Source organism: Podarcis bocagei, assembly GCF_964188305.1.
Source record: "Podarcis bocagei genome assembly, chromosome: 3".
Lineage (NCBI taxonomy): Eukaryota > Metazoa > Chordata > Lepidosauria > Squamata > Lacertidae > Podarcis > Podarcis bocagei.
In genome coordinates, this window is record NC_138127.1 from 107,489,923 (window position 1) to 107,510,131 (window position 20,209).

Below are 20,209 nucleotides of genomic sequence, written 5' to 3' on the forward strand. Positions count from 1 at the left end.
GGGAGAAAGGTTGTTTTCTGCTGCTCCAGAGAAGCGGGCACGGAGCAATGGATCCAAACTACAAGAAAGAAGATTCCACCTAAACATTAGGAAGAACTTCCTGACAGTAAGAGCTGTTTGACAGTGGAATTTGCTGCCAAGGAGTGTGGTGGAGTCTCCTACTTTGGAGGTCTTTAAGCAGAGGCTTGACAACCATATGTCAGGAGTGCTCTGATGGTGTTTCCTGCTTGGCAGGGGGTTGGACTCGATGGCCCTTGTGGTCTCTTCCAACTCTATGATTCTGTGACTAAACAACAACAATATAATACTGTAATACTAGGAACAGGGGCAACCCTAGATGTGCGTATGGGGCTGGGAGAAGACTCATCTTCAGTGAGTATAATAGGAATAGCAGAACCAGGCTGCTGTATCGAAGAGGCCACAAACTCCTCTTGATTTTGTTACAAACCAAATATTATCACAAAAGCAACCCCAAAAGCATATTCCGCTGTGTTATTATTGCGCGAGTGCTCGCCTTTCTGCATTCCGCTCCACCCGCCTCCTGATTTCACTCGGGATAATTTCTCAAATTAATTTCGTCTATGACTCGCGCACATTGTGATTTAAATGCCGCCTAAGCAGGAACCGCCTCCGCATCTCCTTTTGCGCGGAATTTATTTAGTGCACAGAGGCACATGAGCGCAACCTGATTCAGCCGCAGGGCAAAAAGGAAAAAAGGGGGGCGGGATGGGTGTGACCCAGCCATCCTACTCAGATTCGATTTCAATGATGCTTTGATCAGTGCACCGAGCAGAAGTAACCTGTAAATGAAGAAAAGCAGGAGAAGAAACTGGGAAACTGGGACAAACTGCATGGGCAATAAGCAAGCAGACAAATGGCGGATGCCTAATGGTTTGTTGCTGTGCTGCAAGACCAGGTAGCTCAGATCTGCAGGGGAGAAATTCAGGAAAAGGGTGAAGAGGTAAAAGAGGCATGAAATGAATGAAGGAGAAAGTTAAAATCAGAGTCTTCTTGTTAAGGCCAGGCTCTGGAAAGACCTCTCCATGAATTCAGATGAACTGCAGTAAATAAATTTAATAAATAATAATAATATAATAGTAATATTGTTGCAGTGGCACAATATTTAATTGGGTATAAATGGGATACTTAAGGGTTTGTATCAGGCTGGACCAGAGCACGCCAGGCACTCCTGTCTCCCACTGCCTCCCGCAGTTTGGTCAAACTCATGCTGGTAGCTTCGAGAACACTGTCCCACCATCTCGTCCTCTGTCGTCCCCTTCTCCTTGTGCCCTCCATCTTTCCCAACATCAGGGTCTTTTCCAGGGAGTCTTCTCTTCTTATGAGGTGGCGAAAGTCTTGAAGTCTCAGCTCCAGGATCTGTCCTTCCAGTGAGCACTCAGGGCTGATTTCCTTAAGAACGGATAGGTTTGATCTTCTTGCAGTCCATGGGACTCTCAAGAGTCTCCTCCAGCACCAGAATTCAAAAGCATCAACTCTTTGGCGATCAGCCTTCTTAAGTGTATTTCACTATTAATATACTTCTTCTTAACTTTATTTCAGTTCAGCCATTACAGTCATACCTCGGGTTGAATATGCTTCATGTTGAGCGCGTTACATCCGGGTTTTGCCGCTCGTGCATGTGCAGACGCTCAAAATGATGTCACGCGCATGCGCAGAAAGCGGTGAAAAGTGACGTGCATGTGCGCAGACGTGTGGTCACCAGTTACGTTTGCTTGCTTCTGGATGCGAACGGGGCTCCGGAACGGATCCCGTTTGCATCCCAAGGTACCACTGTACTTTGATAAAATGCATATTTTGTTATGTGCAAATGACTTGAGATACCTGCTAGGTCCATCAATTACCATATAGCATATATTCAACACAAAAAAGTAGCTTAGGGCCTCATCCAACCCCAATCCAGCCCTGGCTGCACCTAGAAACCTAGCTCCTCAGGCTGCACGGCTCTCCCCGACGGGCTACTTCTCTGCGTGCGGGGAATTCTCCGCGCAGGTGAGCGCTCAGCCGCGAGAGAGAGCCGCCAGCCAATCAGGGCCGCGGAAACGAGCCGCCTCCCTCCTCTCTGGAACCGCACCTGCGAATTGCCGCGCGGGACTACGCTTCCCAGGACGCACCGCGCCGGGCGAAGCTCCTTCGGGCCTTTCCATTCTCTCTCTTTCTCTTTCTCCGCCCCCTTTTCGGCGGACTACAATTCCCAGCGGCCTTCGGTCCCTCCGTACCGACCTGGCTGCTCCCAGGACCACGTTTCCCGTCAGGCAGCGGGGCTGCCGGCCGCCGACGGGAGCCGAGAGGGGTCGAAAGAGTGGCGTTGGAGACGCCGCGGTGCATGCCGGTCGCCGTAGTCCTGGAGGGAGTCGGTGGCTGCGCTCCGCCTCGTCCGCGAAGACGGAAGCCTGGAGAGACCCGGAGAGGAGCGGCGGCGGCGGCGGCGGGAGAGGCGCTGCTTTGGCGGAGATGGGGGACTCCAAAGTGAAGGTGGCCGTGCGGGTCCGGCCCATGAACAGGAGGGGTGAGTCGTGGGGAGAAGAGGAGACCCCCCCAAAAAAAGCAGAGAGGGAGAGGGGGGAAGGGAGGCACCCCAAAACATGGGGAAAAGGGGGAGGGGGAAGAGGAGAGACCCCCCCACCCAAGGAAGGAAAAATCCCCGGTGGAAACATTCCGCCCCCCCAGGAAGACCCCTCCTCTAGTGAAAGTAGGAGAAAGGGGAGACCACCTCCAAAAAGGGGAGCAGAGGAGACCCCCCTAAAAAGGAATAATTCCCCCGCCCCCGGTGGGAACATAGGAAAAGGGGAATCCCCCCCCCCCAAAAAACAGGGAAGAAATCTGTGCCAGTGAAAGTAGGAGAAAGGAGAGGCCACCTCCAAAAAGGGAAACAGGAGACCCCCCTAAAAAGGAATAATTCCCCCACACCTGGTGGGAACATAGGAAAAGGGGAATTCCCCCCCCCCAGGAAGATCCTTCCCCCAGTGAAAGTAAGGGAAAGGGGAGACTACCTCCAAAAAGGGAAGCAGAGGAGACCCCCACCCCCAAAAAGGAAGAATTCATTCCCCGGTGGAAACATAGGAAAAGGGGAATCCCCCCCCCAAAAAAACGGAAGAAAACTGTGCCAGTGAAAGTAGGAGAAAGGAGAGGCCACCTCCAAAAAGGGAAACAGGAGACCCCCCTAAAAAGGAATCATTCCCCCACCCCCAGTAGAAACATAGGAGAAGGGGAACCTCTCCGCCCCCGGAAGACCCCTCCCCCCAGTGAAAGTTGGGGAAAGGGGAGACCACCTCCAAAAGGGGAAAAGAGACCCCCGTTAAAGGAAGAACCTTTACCCCAATGAAAACATGGAAAAGGGGAGACCCCATCCCCAAAAAAGAAAGATGGTGACGTCCCCTCAGCTGAGATATAGGGAGATGAGGAAGCACCCCCCCACACACAAATGGGGGTGGATGTGGGGAATCTTGCCCTAAGGGATTAGAGGGGGGAGGTGGACCCCCCTGCCTTCTGAAAGGTGGTGGTGGGAGAGAAGGAAAATATCGCGCAGGGGGTTGTTTGAAGGAGTGGGGGAGAAGGAAAATAGGGTCTCCCCTTCGCCTGAAAACGGTACGCGGAGGGTGAAGGGGGACTTGCAAAATGAGCAGAATGGTGTTCCTGGGGGAGAAGGAAAGACACCCCCCAATCTAAATGAAGTTGGAAGGGCACCCGCCACTCATGAGAAGCTGAAGGAGAGAGGGGGCGGACAAAACACCGGAGGGGTAACGGAGTACTAAGAGAAGATCCCCCCCCCACTCCAAATAAAATTGGACAGGGGGTGACCCTCCCCTTCCTTTCAAAATGAGACGGGGGGGGGGGGGGGGAGAAGAGTGAACTCCATTCAGGAGCTACGAGGAAGGGGCTGCTTTGATTTGATGGGCAGAGATTCCCCCCCCCCAAAAAAAAAACATGGGGAGCGGCAGATGAGAAAGCTTTGCCCTGGCTTGGGAGGCAGAGAGGGAATCCACCCTGTGCAAAAATACTGCATTTGGAGCGACAGCTTCTTCATGGGGGGGTAGGTGATGTTTGGGGGGGTCAGAAGAGACCCCAAACTCTGAGAAAGTAAAACGGGAAACTGGTGCTGTGGGCGAAGGTTTGTAGGTTCAATCCTCAGACCTCCAGGTGAAAAGATCTCAAGGGACTTGGCTGAGTCCTTGGACTGCTGCTGCCAGTCAGAGTGGGGTGAATGGCTTGAGCTGGCAGGGGGCAGCTCCCTATGCATTGGCACTAGGGTGGGCTGGTAAGAGGTAGACCTCCATCCTGTTTGTAGAATGTGGGGTTCACCTGTCACAGGGCAGGGAGGAACAGCCAAGGAACCCAAAGGACCTGTTGATGGCATTTTACCACTGTACTGTTGAGAGTGTATTGACTGTGTGTGTGGTTTGGGAGCTGCGCGGTCAGGGAAAAAACAATGCTGTCCAGGGTTGTAAAGACTGCAGAGAGAATAATTGGGTGCACTCTTCCCACCTTGGATCAAACCTACGCTTCCAGGTGCCATAAGAAAGCTGCAGAGATAGCGCAGGATCGTGCGCACCCCAGAAATGATCTCTTTCAGCTTCTGCCTTCTGGAAGAAGGTACAGGGTTACAAAGACTAGGATTAGCCGCCTGAGAAACAGTTTCTATCCAAATGCGATTTTGGTTTTAAACACAGTGTAAGGAGTCTCTATGGGAGTATATTGTATTTAAAAATGGGGTATCAGAGTTTTTAGGGGGCTAACCAGGTTGGGATAGTTGTTGGCTTGTTGGTTTTTGAATGTCTTATGTAGATTTTTCAATTTCGTTGTTCTGTATGGGACAATGACAATAAAGATTATCGTATCGAATATCGTATCTGGTCCAGGCCTCTGCAATGCAGGAATCACAACTGCAGCGTTGAGGCTCCCACTTTCCTTCTCGCATTCTTCTCCCTCCTTGCCCTTTGGGGCGACTTTTCCGCATTCACCAAGTCCATTAGGCGAAAAGAAACCCACTGTGTGGGGGGTGGGACTAGATATCCCTCGGGGGTCCCTTCCAGCTCTGCAGTTCTGCGATTCTGCTTCCTGTGAAACCTTGAAACGATATGCTTCGAACAGCCTGCTGCGCTTTTCCTGCCATTGCAGTCGGCCTCCTCCGTTTTGAACCGAGCTCAGTTGCAGAATTAAGCATGCGGCCAGATGCACGTTAGGAAATTGGGTGCTCCCAAAAACTCCTGAGCGCCTGTGCCTGCAGGCAACTTTCTGTTTTTTCCCCCCTTGCCGCTCAACGCTGGTTGGTGTCAACACACTGTGAGGTCACAGGAGGTCCGTGGAGGGAGATTGCGTCAATAATACTATTATAGCTGAGGTGTGTCCTGTTCAACGTGAAAAGAGTCACCTTGCCACGCACTCAAGGAAAGGCAAGTTCTCTGGGTGTTCCCAGAGTTGCTGTAATGTTAATGTGGAATTTGCAGACGTGTGCTTTGAAATACCTGAGGTTCACCTGCATATTACTTAGCAGTCGTTAGTTGCGGAAGGTCTCCGGTTTGGTATCTCCAGGTAGGACTCAGAGACACCTTGGTCTGCAATCGTTTAGGCGGGGAATTGTTCTTGGCACCCGTCCGCCTCGAGAGACAATGGAGTGCGCCTTCGGGGGCAAACTCAAAGCGCTGCGCCGGCAGCACTGAAGTAACCTCCCTGGTGGGCAGTGTGTCTGGAGGTCCAGGGCTGCTCAGACAACAAGACCCCCCTCTCAGCCTCGCTGATGTGGGCCAGAAGAAGCAGAGCGAGATGTTGAGTGCTAGTTTGGTTGCAGGATTTGCAGGTGTACAATGTGCCATCCAACCGCCTTACGGACTCTACTCCAGATTTGCGTAGCGTTTTCTCCTTCGCCTTCTCTTCTCCTGAAGATGCTCTGCATGGCAGTGAAGATTTAGATTCAGAGTTTTCCTTCTCCTAGGTGGGATCCCTTCCCAGAGCCCCACCTGCCCCTCACTTCCCTCTATAGCACTCGCAGAAACCACCTTCTTGACCACAAGACCCACTCTTGGCCTCATCCCTTCCATCTGCTCTGTCTTCTCACAAAGGGGAAATCCCCAACGCCCTGAGAGCCAGTGTGGTGTAGTGGTTAGGAGCGGTGGACTCGTAATCTGGGGAACCGGGTTCGCTTCCCCGCTCCTCCACATGCAGCTGCTGGGTGACCTTGGGCCAGTCACACTTCTCTGAAGTCTCTCAGCCCCACTCACCTCACAGAGTGTTTGCTGTGGGGGAGGAAGGGAAAGGAGAATGTTGGCAGCTTTGAGACTCCTTTGGGTAGTGATAAAGCGGGGTATGAAATCCAAACTCCTCCTCCTCCTCCTCCTCCTCTTCTTCTTCTTCTGGTTTGAGACCCATCAGTTGCCTTCATCTGGTTTAGCTGGTCAGTTGAAGCTGTTTCCTGGGATGTGGTCGCTGTCACATGCTGACGGCTTGGGTGGAGACCAAATTTGGACAAACCACCCCAGAAGGAGCAGGACATTTCCCCCTGCAGAGGTTCACGCCCTCCGATAACACCCCACACAGGGAGTTGTAATGCACCTTTGAAAACAAAGGGTTTCCCCTCCCCGCCCAACACGTATAGACATGCCCCCAAAGCAAGTCTTCTGCTATCTTCATCCCTTCCTGGCAAGTTGGCTCAAAGGCGAGGAAATTCGTATTTCAAAGAGACGAGCTTTGCATATTAGCAAACAGTTGGTGTGGGTTGAGATTGCCTGTTTGTTTTTGCTGTGCTGGAGTGGAAATTCCGGACTTGCACTGGCCATGAACTCTCATGGAATCGTGGGTTGGAAGGGACCCTGCGGGGGGGGGGGTGTCATCTGGTCCTACCCTCTGCAGTGGAGGGATCTTTTTGCCCGACTCGAACTCATGACCCTGATCATAAAAAGTCTCAGGCTGTACTGACCGAGCCCTGCAAGGCACAGTCAGCCATACTTTCTCACCATTCAGAGTTATTGCAAAGTTTGCAGCAAGATAAGGCACGGAAAAACACGCCGAAATGCCGTGTAATTGGGTGATATCCAGGATCACTTGTACTCTCAGGAGACCCACTGAAATCAACCAAAACCATTAGGTTTGCTCCGAGGGTGGCTAAACGCTGAATGTTGCCCATGGTAATAATAATTTAGTGGTGGTTTGCTGAAGTTTTTGCAACGGGAACGTTGATGGGTGTGAAACCTTGGAAGCTTTTTCTCCTGAATGTGTGTGTGTGTTTTAAACAAAAAATTACTATTGTGGATTTGTCATCACCTGAGGGCAAAGGGGCCAGGCAGGCAGGTTTCATCTCTGAGCTTGCAGAACATCTGTTTCCTTATTACTTATTGATACGCTGGCTTTTTAACATTTGTGCTCCTGAGCCGGCGTAGAAGATCCCTCTTCTGAATAGCTTTTGTGCTAAGCTGCCGGGCTTGTAAAGCTTGCAAGTCAAGAAATATCAAATTGGGCTCTGGGGCAAAACAGGTTTGACCCCTTCCTCGTCCCCCAACCCTGTAAGAGAGTGCAAAAAGGCCCCTTTACAGCGTCAACTGGCTGCCTCCTTTCCTTCCATTGGCCTTCCAAAAAATGCCATTGATCGGGTGTATGCTGCCCACCTCCCAGCCAGAAAATGCCCTCCCCACCCTTGGCATGCCCAGCACATTCTCCTCTCCCGGTTCTAAATTGCTGGCGCAAACTTGGAAGACCTAAGGCGAGGGGCTCCCACATAGAAGTGGGTCAGAAAGCGGCGACTTGCACCACCTCTCCTGAGCTGGGGGTCAGGGGTGTGTTAGTGGGGGGCTTTGACGCAAGCTGTACCTGCCCACCTATTCTTTCACCCCCAAATAAGTTTTCTGCCTCTGCCCCTTACAAGGGAATTTTACGAGACATCACAAGAGCAATAGATGAAGGGAACGCAGTGGATGTAGCCTACCTTGATTTCAGCAAGGCATTTGACAAGGTGCCCCATGATATTCTTGTAAAGAAGCTGGTAAAATGCGGTCTTGACTATGCTACCACTCAGTGGATTTGTAACTGGCTGACTGACCGAACCCAAAGGGTGCTCATCAATGGTTCCTCTTCATCCTGGAGAAGAGTGACTAGTGGGGTGCCACAGGGTTCTGTCTTGGGCCCGGTTTTATTCAACATCTTTATCAACGACTTGGATGATGGACTCAAGGGCATCCTGATCAAATTTGCAGATGACACCAAACTGGGAGGGGTGGCTAACACCCCAGAGGACAGGATCACACTTCAAAACGACCTTGACAGATTAGAGAACTGGGCCAAAACAAACAAGATGAACTTTAACAGGGAGAAATGTAAAGTATTGCACTTGGGCAAAAAAATAATGAGAGGCACAAATACAAGATGGGTGACACCTGGCTTGAGAGGAGTACATGTGAAAAGGATCGAGGAGTCTTGGTTGACCACAAACTTGACATGAGCCAACAGTGTGACGCGGCAGCTAAAAAAGCCAATGCAATTCTGGGCTGCATCAATAGGAGTATAGCATCTAGATCAAGGGAAGTAATAGTGCCACTGTATTCTACTCTGGTCAGACCTCACCTAGAGTACTGTGTCCAGTTCTGGGCACCACAATTCAAGAAGGACACTGACAAACTGGAACGTGTCCAGAGGAGGGCAACCAAAATGGTCAAAGGCCTGGAAACGATGCCTTATGAGGAACGGCTAAGGGAGCTGGGCATGTTTAGCCTGGAGAAGAGGAGGTTAAGGGGTGATATGATAGCCATGTTCAAATATATAAAAGGATGTCACATAGAGGAGGGAGAAAGGTTGTTTTCTGCTGCTCCAGAGAAGCGGACACGGAGCAATGGATCCAAACTACAAGAAAGAAGATTCCACCTAAACATTAGGAAGAACTTCCTGACAGTAAGAGCTGTTCGACAGTGGAATTTGCTGCCAAGGAGTGTGGTGGAGTCTCCTACTTTGGAGGTCTTTAAGCAGAGGCTTGACAACCATATGTCAGGAGTGCTCTGATGGTGTTTCCAGCTTGGCAGGGGGTTGGACTCGATGGCCCTTGTGGTCTCTTCCAACTCTATGATTCTATGAATAACGGCTCTCAGGCTTTGGCTGGGGGATATTAAAGAACCCCTTTCCTTAAAAGTGTGAAACCGATTATAACCGGAAGACTAAACAGGCTTGCGTCTGTCTTGGCTTCGCTTTATTCCTTTCGACGCCCGTGCCCTTTTCGAATTCTAAATGCACAAAATATTCGGAATGTACATTAGGCAGAGAAAAGATGGCGATAGGACCAAAGTCGGCCTCTCTTAACCTTTGTTTTTAAAAAATTCCAAACCCCCAAAGAAATACTATGCTGCTTTGGCACATGTTATCAGAACGTAGATCTAATTTTACATCTGAAACTTGCGCATGCATGTGACCAGGGGAGGGTTGCCCATAGCTTCTTTAAACTGGCAGATTTTTCTGGGGTGGGGGGGGGGGAGGGATGCATTATTTCCTGCATCAATCCTGCCTCTGTTCTCTTTGAATGTGGCATGCACCAAGGCTCCTGCGTCACTTTGGAGGAATGGTGTCTAACCCATGCCATTGTTCCATCTAACAATAGCCTTATCAGAAGAAGATGGCTTAGTGATCTCTGCCCCCCCCCCCCGGGCTACAAATACTTCATTCCTTAGGGCCATATGTTCAAAGCTCCCGTCCTTTTAACTCTTCCGCCTTCCGGGGTGCAATTCACCTTTCAAGGTCCAGGCTTCAATTTAGGACCCAGCAGTTTGGTGGCAACAAACAGTGCAGAGACCCAGTCTAGACGTATTTCCTGGGTTTTCCAAACCACAGTTTAGCAGCCAGGAATGAGGATCAAGACTGTGCTCACTTCCCCAACATGATGGTGCTAGTTAGCTCAAACTACAGTTCCCAGAAATTGGGAGGTTGGGGCATCTGAGTGAATGTTGGCTTAGTAACCGGGATCTTCAGTATTACTCATTGTTAGTTAACTAGGACAAAGTTTCATGGCGGCTAACAGATTGAGGTTGAATCCTGACAAGACAGAAGTACTGTTTTGGGGGGACAGGAGGTGGGCAGGTGTGGAGGACTCCCTGATCCCAAATGGGGTAACTGTGCCTCTGAAGGACCAGGTGCGCAGCCTGGGAGTCATTCTGGACTCACAGCTGTCCATGGAGGCGCAGGTCAATTCTGTGTCCAGGGCAGCTGTCTACCAGCTCCATCTGGTACGCAGGCTGAGACCCTCCCTGCCAGCAGACTGTCTCGCCAGAGTGGCGCATGCTCTAGTTATCTCTTGCTTGGACTACTGCAGTGAGCTCTACGTGGGGCTACCTTTGAAGGTGACTCGGAAACTGCAACTAATCCAGAATGCGGCAGCTAGACTGGTGACTGGGAGCGGCCGCTGAGACCATATAACACCGGTCCTGAAAGACCTACACTGGCTCCCAGTACGTTTCCGAGCACAATTCAAAGTGTTGGTGCTGACCTTTAAAGCCCTAAATGGCCTTGGTCCAGTATACCTGAAGGAGCATCTCCACCCCCATTGTTCTGCTGGGACACTGGGGTCCAGTGCCCAGGGCCTTCTGGCGGTTCGCTCATTGCGTGAAGCCAAGTTACAGGGAACCAGGCAGAGGGCCTTCTTGGCAGTGGCACCCGCCCTGTGGAACGCCCTCCCACCAGATGTCAAAGAGAACAACAACTACCAGACTTTTAGAAGACATCTGAAGGCAGCCTTGTTTAGGGAAGCTTTTACTGTTTGATGCATTACTGTATTTTAATATTTGGTTGGAAGCCGCCCAGAGTGGCTGGGGAAGCCCGGCCAGATGGGTGGGGCATAAATTATTATTATTCCATTATTATTATTATTCATAAAAGTTGCTTGCCATCCTTCTGTACAGTGCACTTATAGGAACATTGGGAAGGTGCTCTATACCGAGTGTGAGACTCTTAATCTCAGGGTCGTGGGTTCGAATCCTACACCGGGCAAGAAATCCCTGCATTGCAGGGGGTTGGACTAGATGACCCTTGGTGGACCCCTTCCAGCTCTACGATTCTACAAAATTCGGCGAGCCATTTAGCTCAGCATTGCTTACACTGACTGGCAGCAGCTCTCCAGGGTTTCAGACATGGGGCGCTCCCAGCCCTTCCTAGCAGTGTCAGGTTTTGAACCTGGGACCGGGATGCCGTACCGCCGAGCGACAGCCTCCGCCATTAGCAGAAGACCACCGATTCTGTGTTCGCTGGAGTATCCAGGGCCCTGGCTAGGTTACAGCGATGGTGAGAGAGGTGATTGCGTGTTGCAGAGGTTTGACTCCCGAGGGAACTGCGTCATTGGGGTCTGGATGGATCCTGGTCAGCACACAAACACAGTTCCTCTGAGGCTGCGTTTGGATGTAACACTAAACCGTGGTTGAGCGTTGCATGAACTTTGGCTCCCTGCTCCCTTGCCTTTCTTCCTCTGGCGTGGCTGCAAGCGGGACTCCTCTGGAGGTGGAGAGGATAGGCTGTGAGCCCAATGCATGCATTTGTAGCACTGCTGCTCTGGCCTCCTTTAGGAGGGGAGGGTGGGATACAAATTTAGGGAGTAACTGAATCAGAGGCAACAAACCACAGTTCTGTGTGTTGCACTGGAACGTCAAGGTGCACAACAGGGAAAAGGAGCATTTTTCACCCTTCTGGGTGACTTTCCGGGGGCTGCTTAGTAGTGATGATTGGGGCCAGAGGCAAAGGTGGTCAGAGCGACAAATGTAAATTCGATCTTCCCTTAGCACACTGTTCCTTAACCTTGAGTCCTCAGCTGTTGTTGGACTTCAACTCCCATCATCCCTGACCTGCTAGAAAGGGATGATGGGAGTTGTAGTCCAACAGCAGCGGGGGAACCCAAGTTTGAGAAACACTGGCTTAGTTTCCATGAGACACAGACACAAATCCCTCTGTCCAGTCAGTGCCAGTATCAGAGTTCAAGGACACATTCCTGCAGACAGAGAAATTCAAGGAAGGGGGCAAGCCATATCCCTGGAGGGGGGGGGAGTAGGGTGCCCCACGTGCCAGAACGGGAGCCCTAGACCATGGGTAGGCAAACTAAGGCCCGGGGGCCGGATCTGGCCCAATCACCTTCTAAATCTAGCCGGCAGACGGTCCAGAAATCAGTGTGTTTTTACATGAGTAGAATGTGTGCTTTTATTTCAAACACGTCTCTGGGTTATTTGTGGGGCCTGTGTGGTGTTTTCACATGAGTAGAATGTGTCCTTTTATTTAAAATGCATCTCTGGGTTATTTGTGGGGCATAGGAATTCGTTCATTTTTATTTATTTTCTAAATATAGTCCAGCCGCCCATAAGGTCTGAGGGACAGTGGACCGGCCCCCTGCTGAAAAAGTTTGCTGACCCCTGCCCTAGAGGGTTGCATGTGCTTTCCCCTTGGGTCCTGAAGTTTCCCCAACCACGCTGTAAAAGGGTACTGTGGCGCCTTATCTGAATTGTCAGTTTTCAGCCGGGCGGTTTAGGATGGAGAGGAATGAAATTGCTTCTCCTTCCACGGGGCCACCTCCTCTCCTCTGTGTTTGTTCTGGTGTTTAATTATACCGTGTGCGCTAGATTCCCTGCTTCAACCAAGGAACCTGTTTACACAAGATGGTTAACTCCCTTTCCCGCACAACTCCCGTTTCTGTCACTTGCATCTGCTGTTTCTGGGCTGCGTCGACTTTGTGTTGTATGCCTCTGAACGGAAAGGGGACCGACTGGTACGTGAATACGAGCTGAAAGGTGAAAAGCTGGAGTCTTCTTAGGCTTACCGTATTTTTTGCTCCATAAGATGCATTTTTTTCTTCCTAAAAAGTAAGGGGAAATGTCTGTGCGTCTTATGGAGTGAATGTGTGGTCCCTGGAGCCGAATTGCCCGGGGCGAAAAGCAGATCATGTTTTGGTTTTTTTTGAAAGAGGGAAGTGGGTGTTGAAACAAAGCCGCTAATCACCAAGCGATCGGGGAGGGAGATAAGGAAGCTAGAGATAAAGGAGGCTGCCTGGGAGGCGGGAGGTAAAAGCCCATGGAACCTCAGGATTTTTGCCTTGGGTCACCCCAAATTCACCATCAGATGACATAGCATGTCCATGGCTACAGCCTGCACCAAACACACACACACATCCACTGTTTCGTGGAGCCGCAATGGCGCAAAAACGTGGTTACAAAGCAGGGATCCTCAGGATTTTTGCACTGGGCTACCCCAAACTCACCGTCAAATCACATGTCTGTGACCACAGTATGAACCACAAAAATCATACATCCACTGTTTCATTCAGAATATTTGTTTCCTTTTTTCCTCCTCTAAAAACTAGGTGCGTCTTATGGAGCGAAAAATACGGTGATTATGCTTGGAATCGTAGAATCATAGAATGGTGGAGCTGGGATGGGCCCTCCAGGGTCATCCAGTCCAACCCCCTGCAATGTAGGAATCTCAACTAGTTCATATATGGCAAGTAGACATCCAGCCTTAATCACGTTTTAAAACTGGCCTTCTTAATGTCCAGAGTGCATGTCCGACTACACCCCGCTTTCCCTTGCTTCTGTATCGCAAAACCCAACAGGACATGATCACTTCCTGCCAAGTTTCCGAGTACTTTCGCTTCGCCGATCAATTTCTCCCTGTTCTTGAGGACCAGGTCCAGGGCAGATGATTTCCTTGTTGCTTCTTCCACCTTCTGGGAAATGAAATTGTCAGCGAGGTCGATTCGTTGGACTTTACATTCTTGGAAGGGTTTGAGTCTCAGCAAATATCAGGAAGTCTCCAATGACTGCTATATCTCTCCTTTTTGAACGTTTGTTAATCTGCTTCTAAACAAAGTGGCAGCCTTCAATTACCTTTTTCTTTTTGAAGACCAGGAAGGATTTTAACACAGTTCGTTTTATTGGCTCTGAGTGCCCTTGTAAAGCAACTTGCACGGCAGGAGGAGTGAAATATTGGAAAACTGTGCGATGGGGAAGCAAACACATGCCTGTGTAGTTTGTTTCAGCATGCTTAAAAATAGAGCAGTGCCTAATAAAAGCTTTGCAACAACATCAGAATTCCTGAAAGTCTCTTGCACTTGTGAGGCAATTATGCCCATTTTGAGAGAAACTTCTGTAGCTTTGGAGTTCACATGTCTGTTCGGCAGTAAGAGCTGTTTGACAGTGGAATTGGTCTCCCTCCAAAGGTGGTGAACTCTCCTTCCTTGAAGGTTTTTAGACAGAGGTTGGATGGCCCTTCCAGGATTCTTCAGCTATGATTCCTGCATTTCAAGATGGCTTAGAGGTCCTGTGTGAGTGTCTGGTGGCGGTTGGAGGATGGACGGCAGCTAACGGATTGAGGCTGAATCCTGACAAGACAGAAGTACTGTTCTAGGAGGACAGGGGGCGGGCTGGTGTGGAGGACTCCCTGGTCCTGAATGGGGTCACTGTGCCCCTGAAGGACCAGGTGCGCAGCCTGGGAGTCATTTTGGACTCACAGCTGTCCATGGAGGCGCGGGTCATTTCCGTGTTCAGGGCAGCTGTTTATCAGCTCCATCTGGTACGCAGGATGAGACCCTACCTGCCTGCAGACTGTCTCGCCAGAGTGGTGCATGCTCTAGTTATCTCTCACTTGGACTACTGCAATGCGCTCTACTTGGGGCTACCTTTGAAGGTGACCCAGAAATTGCAACTAATCCAGAATGTGGCAGCTAGACTGGTGACTGGGAGCAGCTGTTGAGACCACATAACACCAATCTTGAAAGACCTACACTGGCTCCCAGTACGTTTCCGAGCACAATTCAAAGTGTTGGGCTGACCTTGAAAGCCCTAAACGGCCTTGGTCCAGTATACCTGAAGGAGCGTCTCCATCCCCATCGTTCTGCCCGGACGCTGAGTCCAGCACTGAGGGCCTTCTGGTGGTTCCCTCATTGCGAGAAGTGAGGTTACAGGGAACCAGGCAGAGGGCCTTCTCGGTGGTGGTGCCCGCCCTGTGGAATGCCCTCCCAGCAGTTGTCAAGGCAATAAACAACTATTTTACTTTTAAAAGACAACTGAAGGTGGCCCTGTTTAGGGAAGTTTTTAATGTCTGATGTTGTATTGTATTTTGATATTCTGTTGGAAGCCGCCCAGAGTAGCTGGGAAAAGCCCAGCCAGATGGACGGGGTATAAATAATAAATTATTATTATATTATTATTCAGGGGGTTCGCCTTGATGCCCCTTGGGGACCCTCCAACTTTCCAGTTAGATGATTCCATCTCTTCCCTCTCCCCCATCTTTGACTACCTTTCTCCTGTGCCTTTAATTCACGGCTGCCCGAAACATTAAAATGGATGAATGGAGCATATTCATAACACTGCAATAATACCTTTTAATTGCTGGGTCGAAAAATTGCTGGGCGAGTTGCCTTTTCATTGTGTGCAATTACTTAGCAGAAGAACGATTAAGCCGAGAGCGAGAAATGACGCCTCTTTATTATTTGAAAATTTTGTTTACCCTATCCCAAATACCTAGGGCACACATGCAGATTCCTCTTTCAGTGGTTTTGACTTCCTCGCCCCCACCCTCCTGCTGCAAGGCAAAATTGGAGCACAATTACCTTTTGCATTTCTGACTCTCCTTACTGCGGAGATCTGGGTGCAAGTATTGTATGCTTCCCGGCAGATGTACCCATGCATAATTAACCAGCTAATTACCGCGGTCTGAAAATTTTATGAAAATTGTAACCTAGACTTTTATTGTAAGGTCGGATTCGGAAAAGAGTGTCTCTGGCTGTAGAGAAGCCAGTTCTCTTCCGTCTTCTCAAACTCACCTTTTTGTCCTCGCTTGAAGTCGGAGACCTGCTTCTTAATTCATTTATCATACGTTTCTTTGGTCCTCTGCTGATTATGGGATGTACTGTAGGTCAGACTATGACCTAGTTGTGGGTCCCACCTCACCTGTTAAAATGGTTTTAAGTCACACTGGTGTGGACTCTACCCACCTCCAAAATTTCCCTATTAACCGTTTAATCCCAATCTTAATCTGTTGGCTCTCAAACAATTGAAACCTAGAAGTGAGTGTTCCAGTTTTCGAACAATTTTCAGAAGCCGAACATCCATCGTTGCTTCCTATTGGCTGCAGGACACTTCTGCAGCCAATGGGAAGCCGTGCCTTGGTTTTCGAACGGTTCTGTTCGAGAACCAAGCTACAACTGTACTTCAGATAAGTTCAGAGTCACTAGCAACACAATCTTGTATGTGCCTACTCAGAGTTAAATCCTGTTGATTTAAATGCGACTTGCTCCCAAGTAAATATCAGTGTTAGAAACTCAGCTATATAAACCAGGTGCCAGATAAAAGAAGATAAAAACATAAGTCATTATGAAATTCCTCAACATTAAGTATGTTTTTAATGCAACGATTATTCACACAATTAGAAATAAAAAGTGCTGCAAACATTTACAAAGACTTCCAAGTATTCTCACTGCACTTTATCTGTTATATGCATTATACCTGTTTCTTGTGATTTTTCATTATACCTCAGTTACCTTTTATGAATTTCAAGGATCAGTCTAATTCTGCCAGGAGATTTCTGTATACACCATAATTCTTTAAGTATTCTTTATATATTCTCCATTCCTTATAGACTCTCTGTTTTGTCTGGCCTCTAACTCTCCCTGTCATCTTTGCCTAGATGCCATTTTGAGGGCAGACGGCTCGAAATTCGTATTTTAAAAATATTACTTTTGGGTTCCTGAAATTCGTTCTGATTGTGCAGATAAAATATCCCGGAGAGAATTCTACAGGATGTGTTTGCTAGTATGTGAAAACAGTCCAGATCCAAGGATCCCCAGGCAGGTACCTCCAAGTGGTGGAGATGTCAGGCGCCAATTTTGGCGCCCAGGCATCTTCAGTTGGTTGCAAGTGTCCAGTAGCCAGGTGCAAAATGCGCCTGGCCAATTTCGAAGGCTGGTACTAAATATAGATTGGGTTGAAGCTTAAGGGAAGCTGTTGGACTCACATCTGCCCAACCAGAATGACCATTGGCTAAGGATGATGGGAACAGTAGTTGAGAGGAAGAGAAGAAGAAGAGTTTGGATTTGATATCCTGCTTTATCACTACCCTAAGGAGTCACTTAGACATGGGTGGCGCTGTGGGTTAAACCACAGAGCCTAGGACTTGCCGATCAGAAGGTTGGCAGTTCGAATCCCCGCGACGGGGTGAGCTCCCGTTGCTCGGTCCCTGCTCCTGCCAACCCAGCAGTTCGAAAGCACGTCAAAGTGCAAGTAGATAAATAGGTACCACTCCGGCGGGAAGGTAAACGGCGTTTCCGTGCGCTGCTCTGGTTCGTCAGAAGCAGCTTATTCATGCTGGCCACATGACCTGGAAGCTGTACGCCGGCTCCCTCGGCCAATAAAGCGAGATGAGCGCCACAACCCCAGAGTCAACCACAACTGGACCTAATGGTCAGGGGTCCCTTTACCTTTACCTTTAAGGAGTCTCAAAGCGTCGAACAATCTCCTTTCCCTTCCTGCCCCACAACAAACACTCTCTGATGTGAGTGAGGCTGAGAGACTTCAAAGAAGTGTGACTAGCCCAAGGTCACCCAGCAGCTGCATGTGGAGGAGCGGGTAAGCGAACGCGGTTCACCAGATTACGAGTCCACCGCTCTTAACCACTACACCACACTGGCTCTCAAAAGGGCAACGCAAAAGGGATTGCTCTGCAAGTCTCTGAAACTTCGGGAGCGATCCTTCCAGCCACATTTGTTGACTTTGGGCACAATCCAAGGGGAACATCTTCAAGCTGTGTGGATGAAGGGAATCGCTGTGAGAACAAGAGTGCTGTTCTCGCACAGCTTCCCTTCACCCAAATGCGGCTTAGGCTGCAGAAATTTCCACCGGATTGTGCCTCTGGTTGGCGCTTTCTGCAGCTTCTTCCATGCGAGGCTTTCTGTAGTCTCTCCTTTCCCCTCCAGCCGCCATGGAGTCAGTTCAATTTTCACTCAGCAAAGGCACTTGGAAAACAGCATGTGTTGGTGGGAGAAATGGATTGGAGATGTGGTTGTCTCGTGTTACTTGATTTCCCTAACCGGTGATGCTGCTTTCGAATCTCTCTCTTTTTGGAATGCCAACTGGCATCCGTTTGCTCGAAGCAGCGGGCTTTAATTCCAGAAATCAAGAATAAATAATAATAAACCTCTGTGGGGGAACTGCATCTTCAAGCATTGGCTGCCAGGCCAAATTTGACCCAAATGTTCAGTCTCTGTGGTTTTCAGTCTTGGGAATCCTGAGGCTGGCTGAAGAGTATATGTTTCATGGGAAGATTGGACATCTAGGGAGGGCTTGCAGGATGAGGCCAGAGGCCCATCTAGTCCGGTATCCTCTTCTCACAGCGGCCAACTGGACTCCTGTGGGGAACCCACGAACAGGATCCGTGCATGAGAGCTTTCTCCTTTCCTGTGGTTTCCAGCAGCTGGTATTCAGAAGCATTATTACTTGCAGATGTCGAGGTCGGGCACAGCCATCGGATAGCCTTCTCTTCCAGGAATTTGTGCAGTCGTCTTTAGGTTGGTAGCCAGCCTGGCAGACTGACCAGACGAAATGCAATCCACCCACCATTTGTGATGAGTGTTCTAAATTTTGCACCTGGTTTTCAACCACTTGTGACCAAGTGAAGATGCCTGGGCGGCGCTGGGATGGCGCCTGACACCCCCACCATCTGGGGATCATTGGATCTTGACTGTTTTCACGCACTATTGCCCCATCCTGTAGAATTCTATCAGCTAGACTGGTGATTGGGAGCGGCCGCTGAGGCCACATAACACCGGTCTTGAAAGACCTACATTGGTTCCCAGTATGTTTCCGAGCACAATTCAAAGTGTTGGTGCTGACCTTAAAAGCCCTAAACGGCCTCGGTCCAGTATATCTGAAGGAGCGTCTCCACCCCCATCGTTCTACCCAGACACTGGGGTCCAGTTCTGAGGGCCTTCTGGCGGTTCCCTCACTGCGAGAAACAAAGCTACAGGGAACCAGGCAGAGGGCCTTCTCGGTGGTGGCACCTGCCCTTTGGAACGCCCTCCCATCAGATGTCAAAGAGAAAAACAACTACCAGACTTTTAGAAGACATCTGAAGGCAGCCCTTTTCAGGGAATTTTTTAATGCGTGACATTTTAATGTATTTTTAATCTTTGTTGGAAGCCGCCCAGAGTGGCTGGAGAAACCCAGCCAGATGGGCGGGGTACAAATAATAAATTGTTGTTGTTGTTGTTGTTGTTGTTGTTGTTGTTGTTGTTGTTGTTGTATTTTACCTGCACAACCAGAATGGATTTCAGGAACCAAATTGCTTTTTCTGTGCAGCCTGAGCAGGAGCAGTGAACAGCATCATAGATCATTGTTGTCATTTCTCTTCCCTTAAACCCACCGCACTGCCCCGCTCACAGTTGTGAAGAATATTCCTACGTTATGAATGGTCTGCGTCACTGACTTTTCTTCTTAACCTAGCTCAAGGTTGTCATCTGAACCAGCCAAACGTTTAACTCATAATCACAGTCAGTCCGTCATTGAAAAAGAAGACTTTTGAACCGCCTTGCTCCCAGATGGTAACTAGACATTCTGTTTTCGCGACCGCAACCTTGGTTTAAGGAGCCATTTTGCGCCTGGCTTATATATGTGAGTTTCTAACACTGGGATGGTTGTTCAGCATGACATACTTTATAGTGGACCTTTCAGTTTGTGCATGGCAGCAGTCAGGCCAAACTGGCAGAGGGTGTCTGGACCTTAGGAGGTAATCCTGAAAGCTTAGTACAAAGAAATTTTGACTAATCGCAGGGGCTCTCCAGCCAACAAACTGATGAAGGCTTCTCCAAGGGGGGAAAGTTCGACAGCATCCATTCTAGTTTCACAGTTGCAGTCTTCTCTTTAAACGTACTCATTTTCTGTGCTTCTGTACTTTGTTTAATTTCAATAGTAATTGCATATAATATTCTAACAGTACAAGGTACACTGTTGGGCATTGCCACCAACCCTGCTGGTACTTGCCACAAGTGGAGAGGTGAGGATGGAGTTGGAGGGAATTTCTTGCCCTGCGAAAGGCAGGCCACCCCAGACTGCAGGATGCCAGCTTGAAATACCGTCATATCTCATGTTACATCTGCTTCAGGTTGCGTGTTTTCATCTTGCATCGTGCGGCAACCTGGAAGTACCGGAATGGGTTACTTCCGGGTTTCACCGCATGCACAGAAGCACTAAATTGCACCGCA

The 20,209-nt window shown here is 49.4% G+C and overlaps 1 protein-coding gene and 1 long non-coding RNA gene across 2 annotated transcripts in view; one reads left to right on the plus strand and one right to left on the minus strand.

The window, feature by feature from the left end:
• The window catches only part of LOC308584266, a 480,133-nt gene that overhangs the window by 337,744 nt on the left and 122,180 nt on the right, over window positions 1-20,209 (minus strand). The window lies entirely within an intron of this gene.
• The window catches only part of KIF13B (kinesin family member 13B), a 204,265-nt gene continuing 186,445 nt past the window's right edge, over window positions 2,390-20,209 (plus strand). The window contains 1 exon segment of the mRNA XM_081188907.1: window positions 2,390-2,527. Within this exon segment, the coding sequence (XP_081045033.1) occupies window positions 2,473-2,527 (55 nt within the window). The 5' untranslated portion in view covers window positions 2,390-2,472.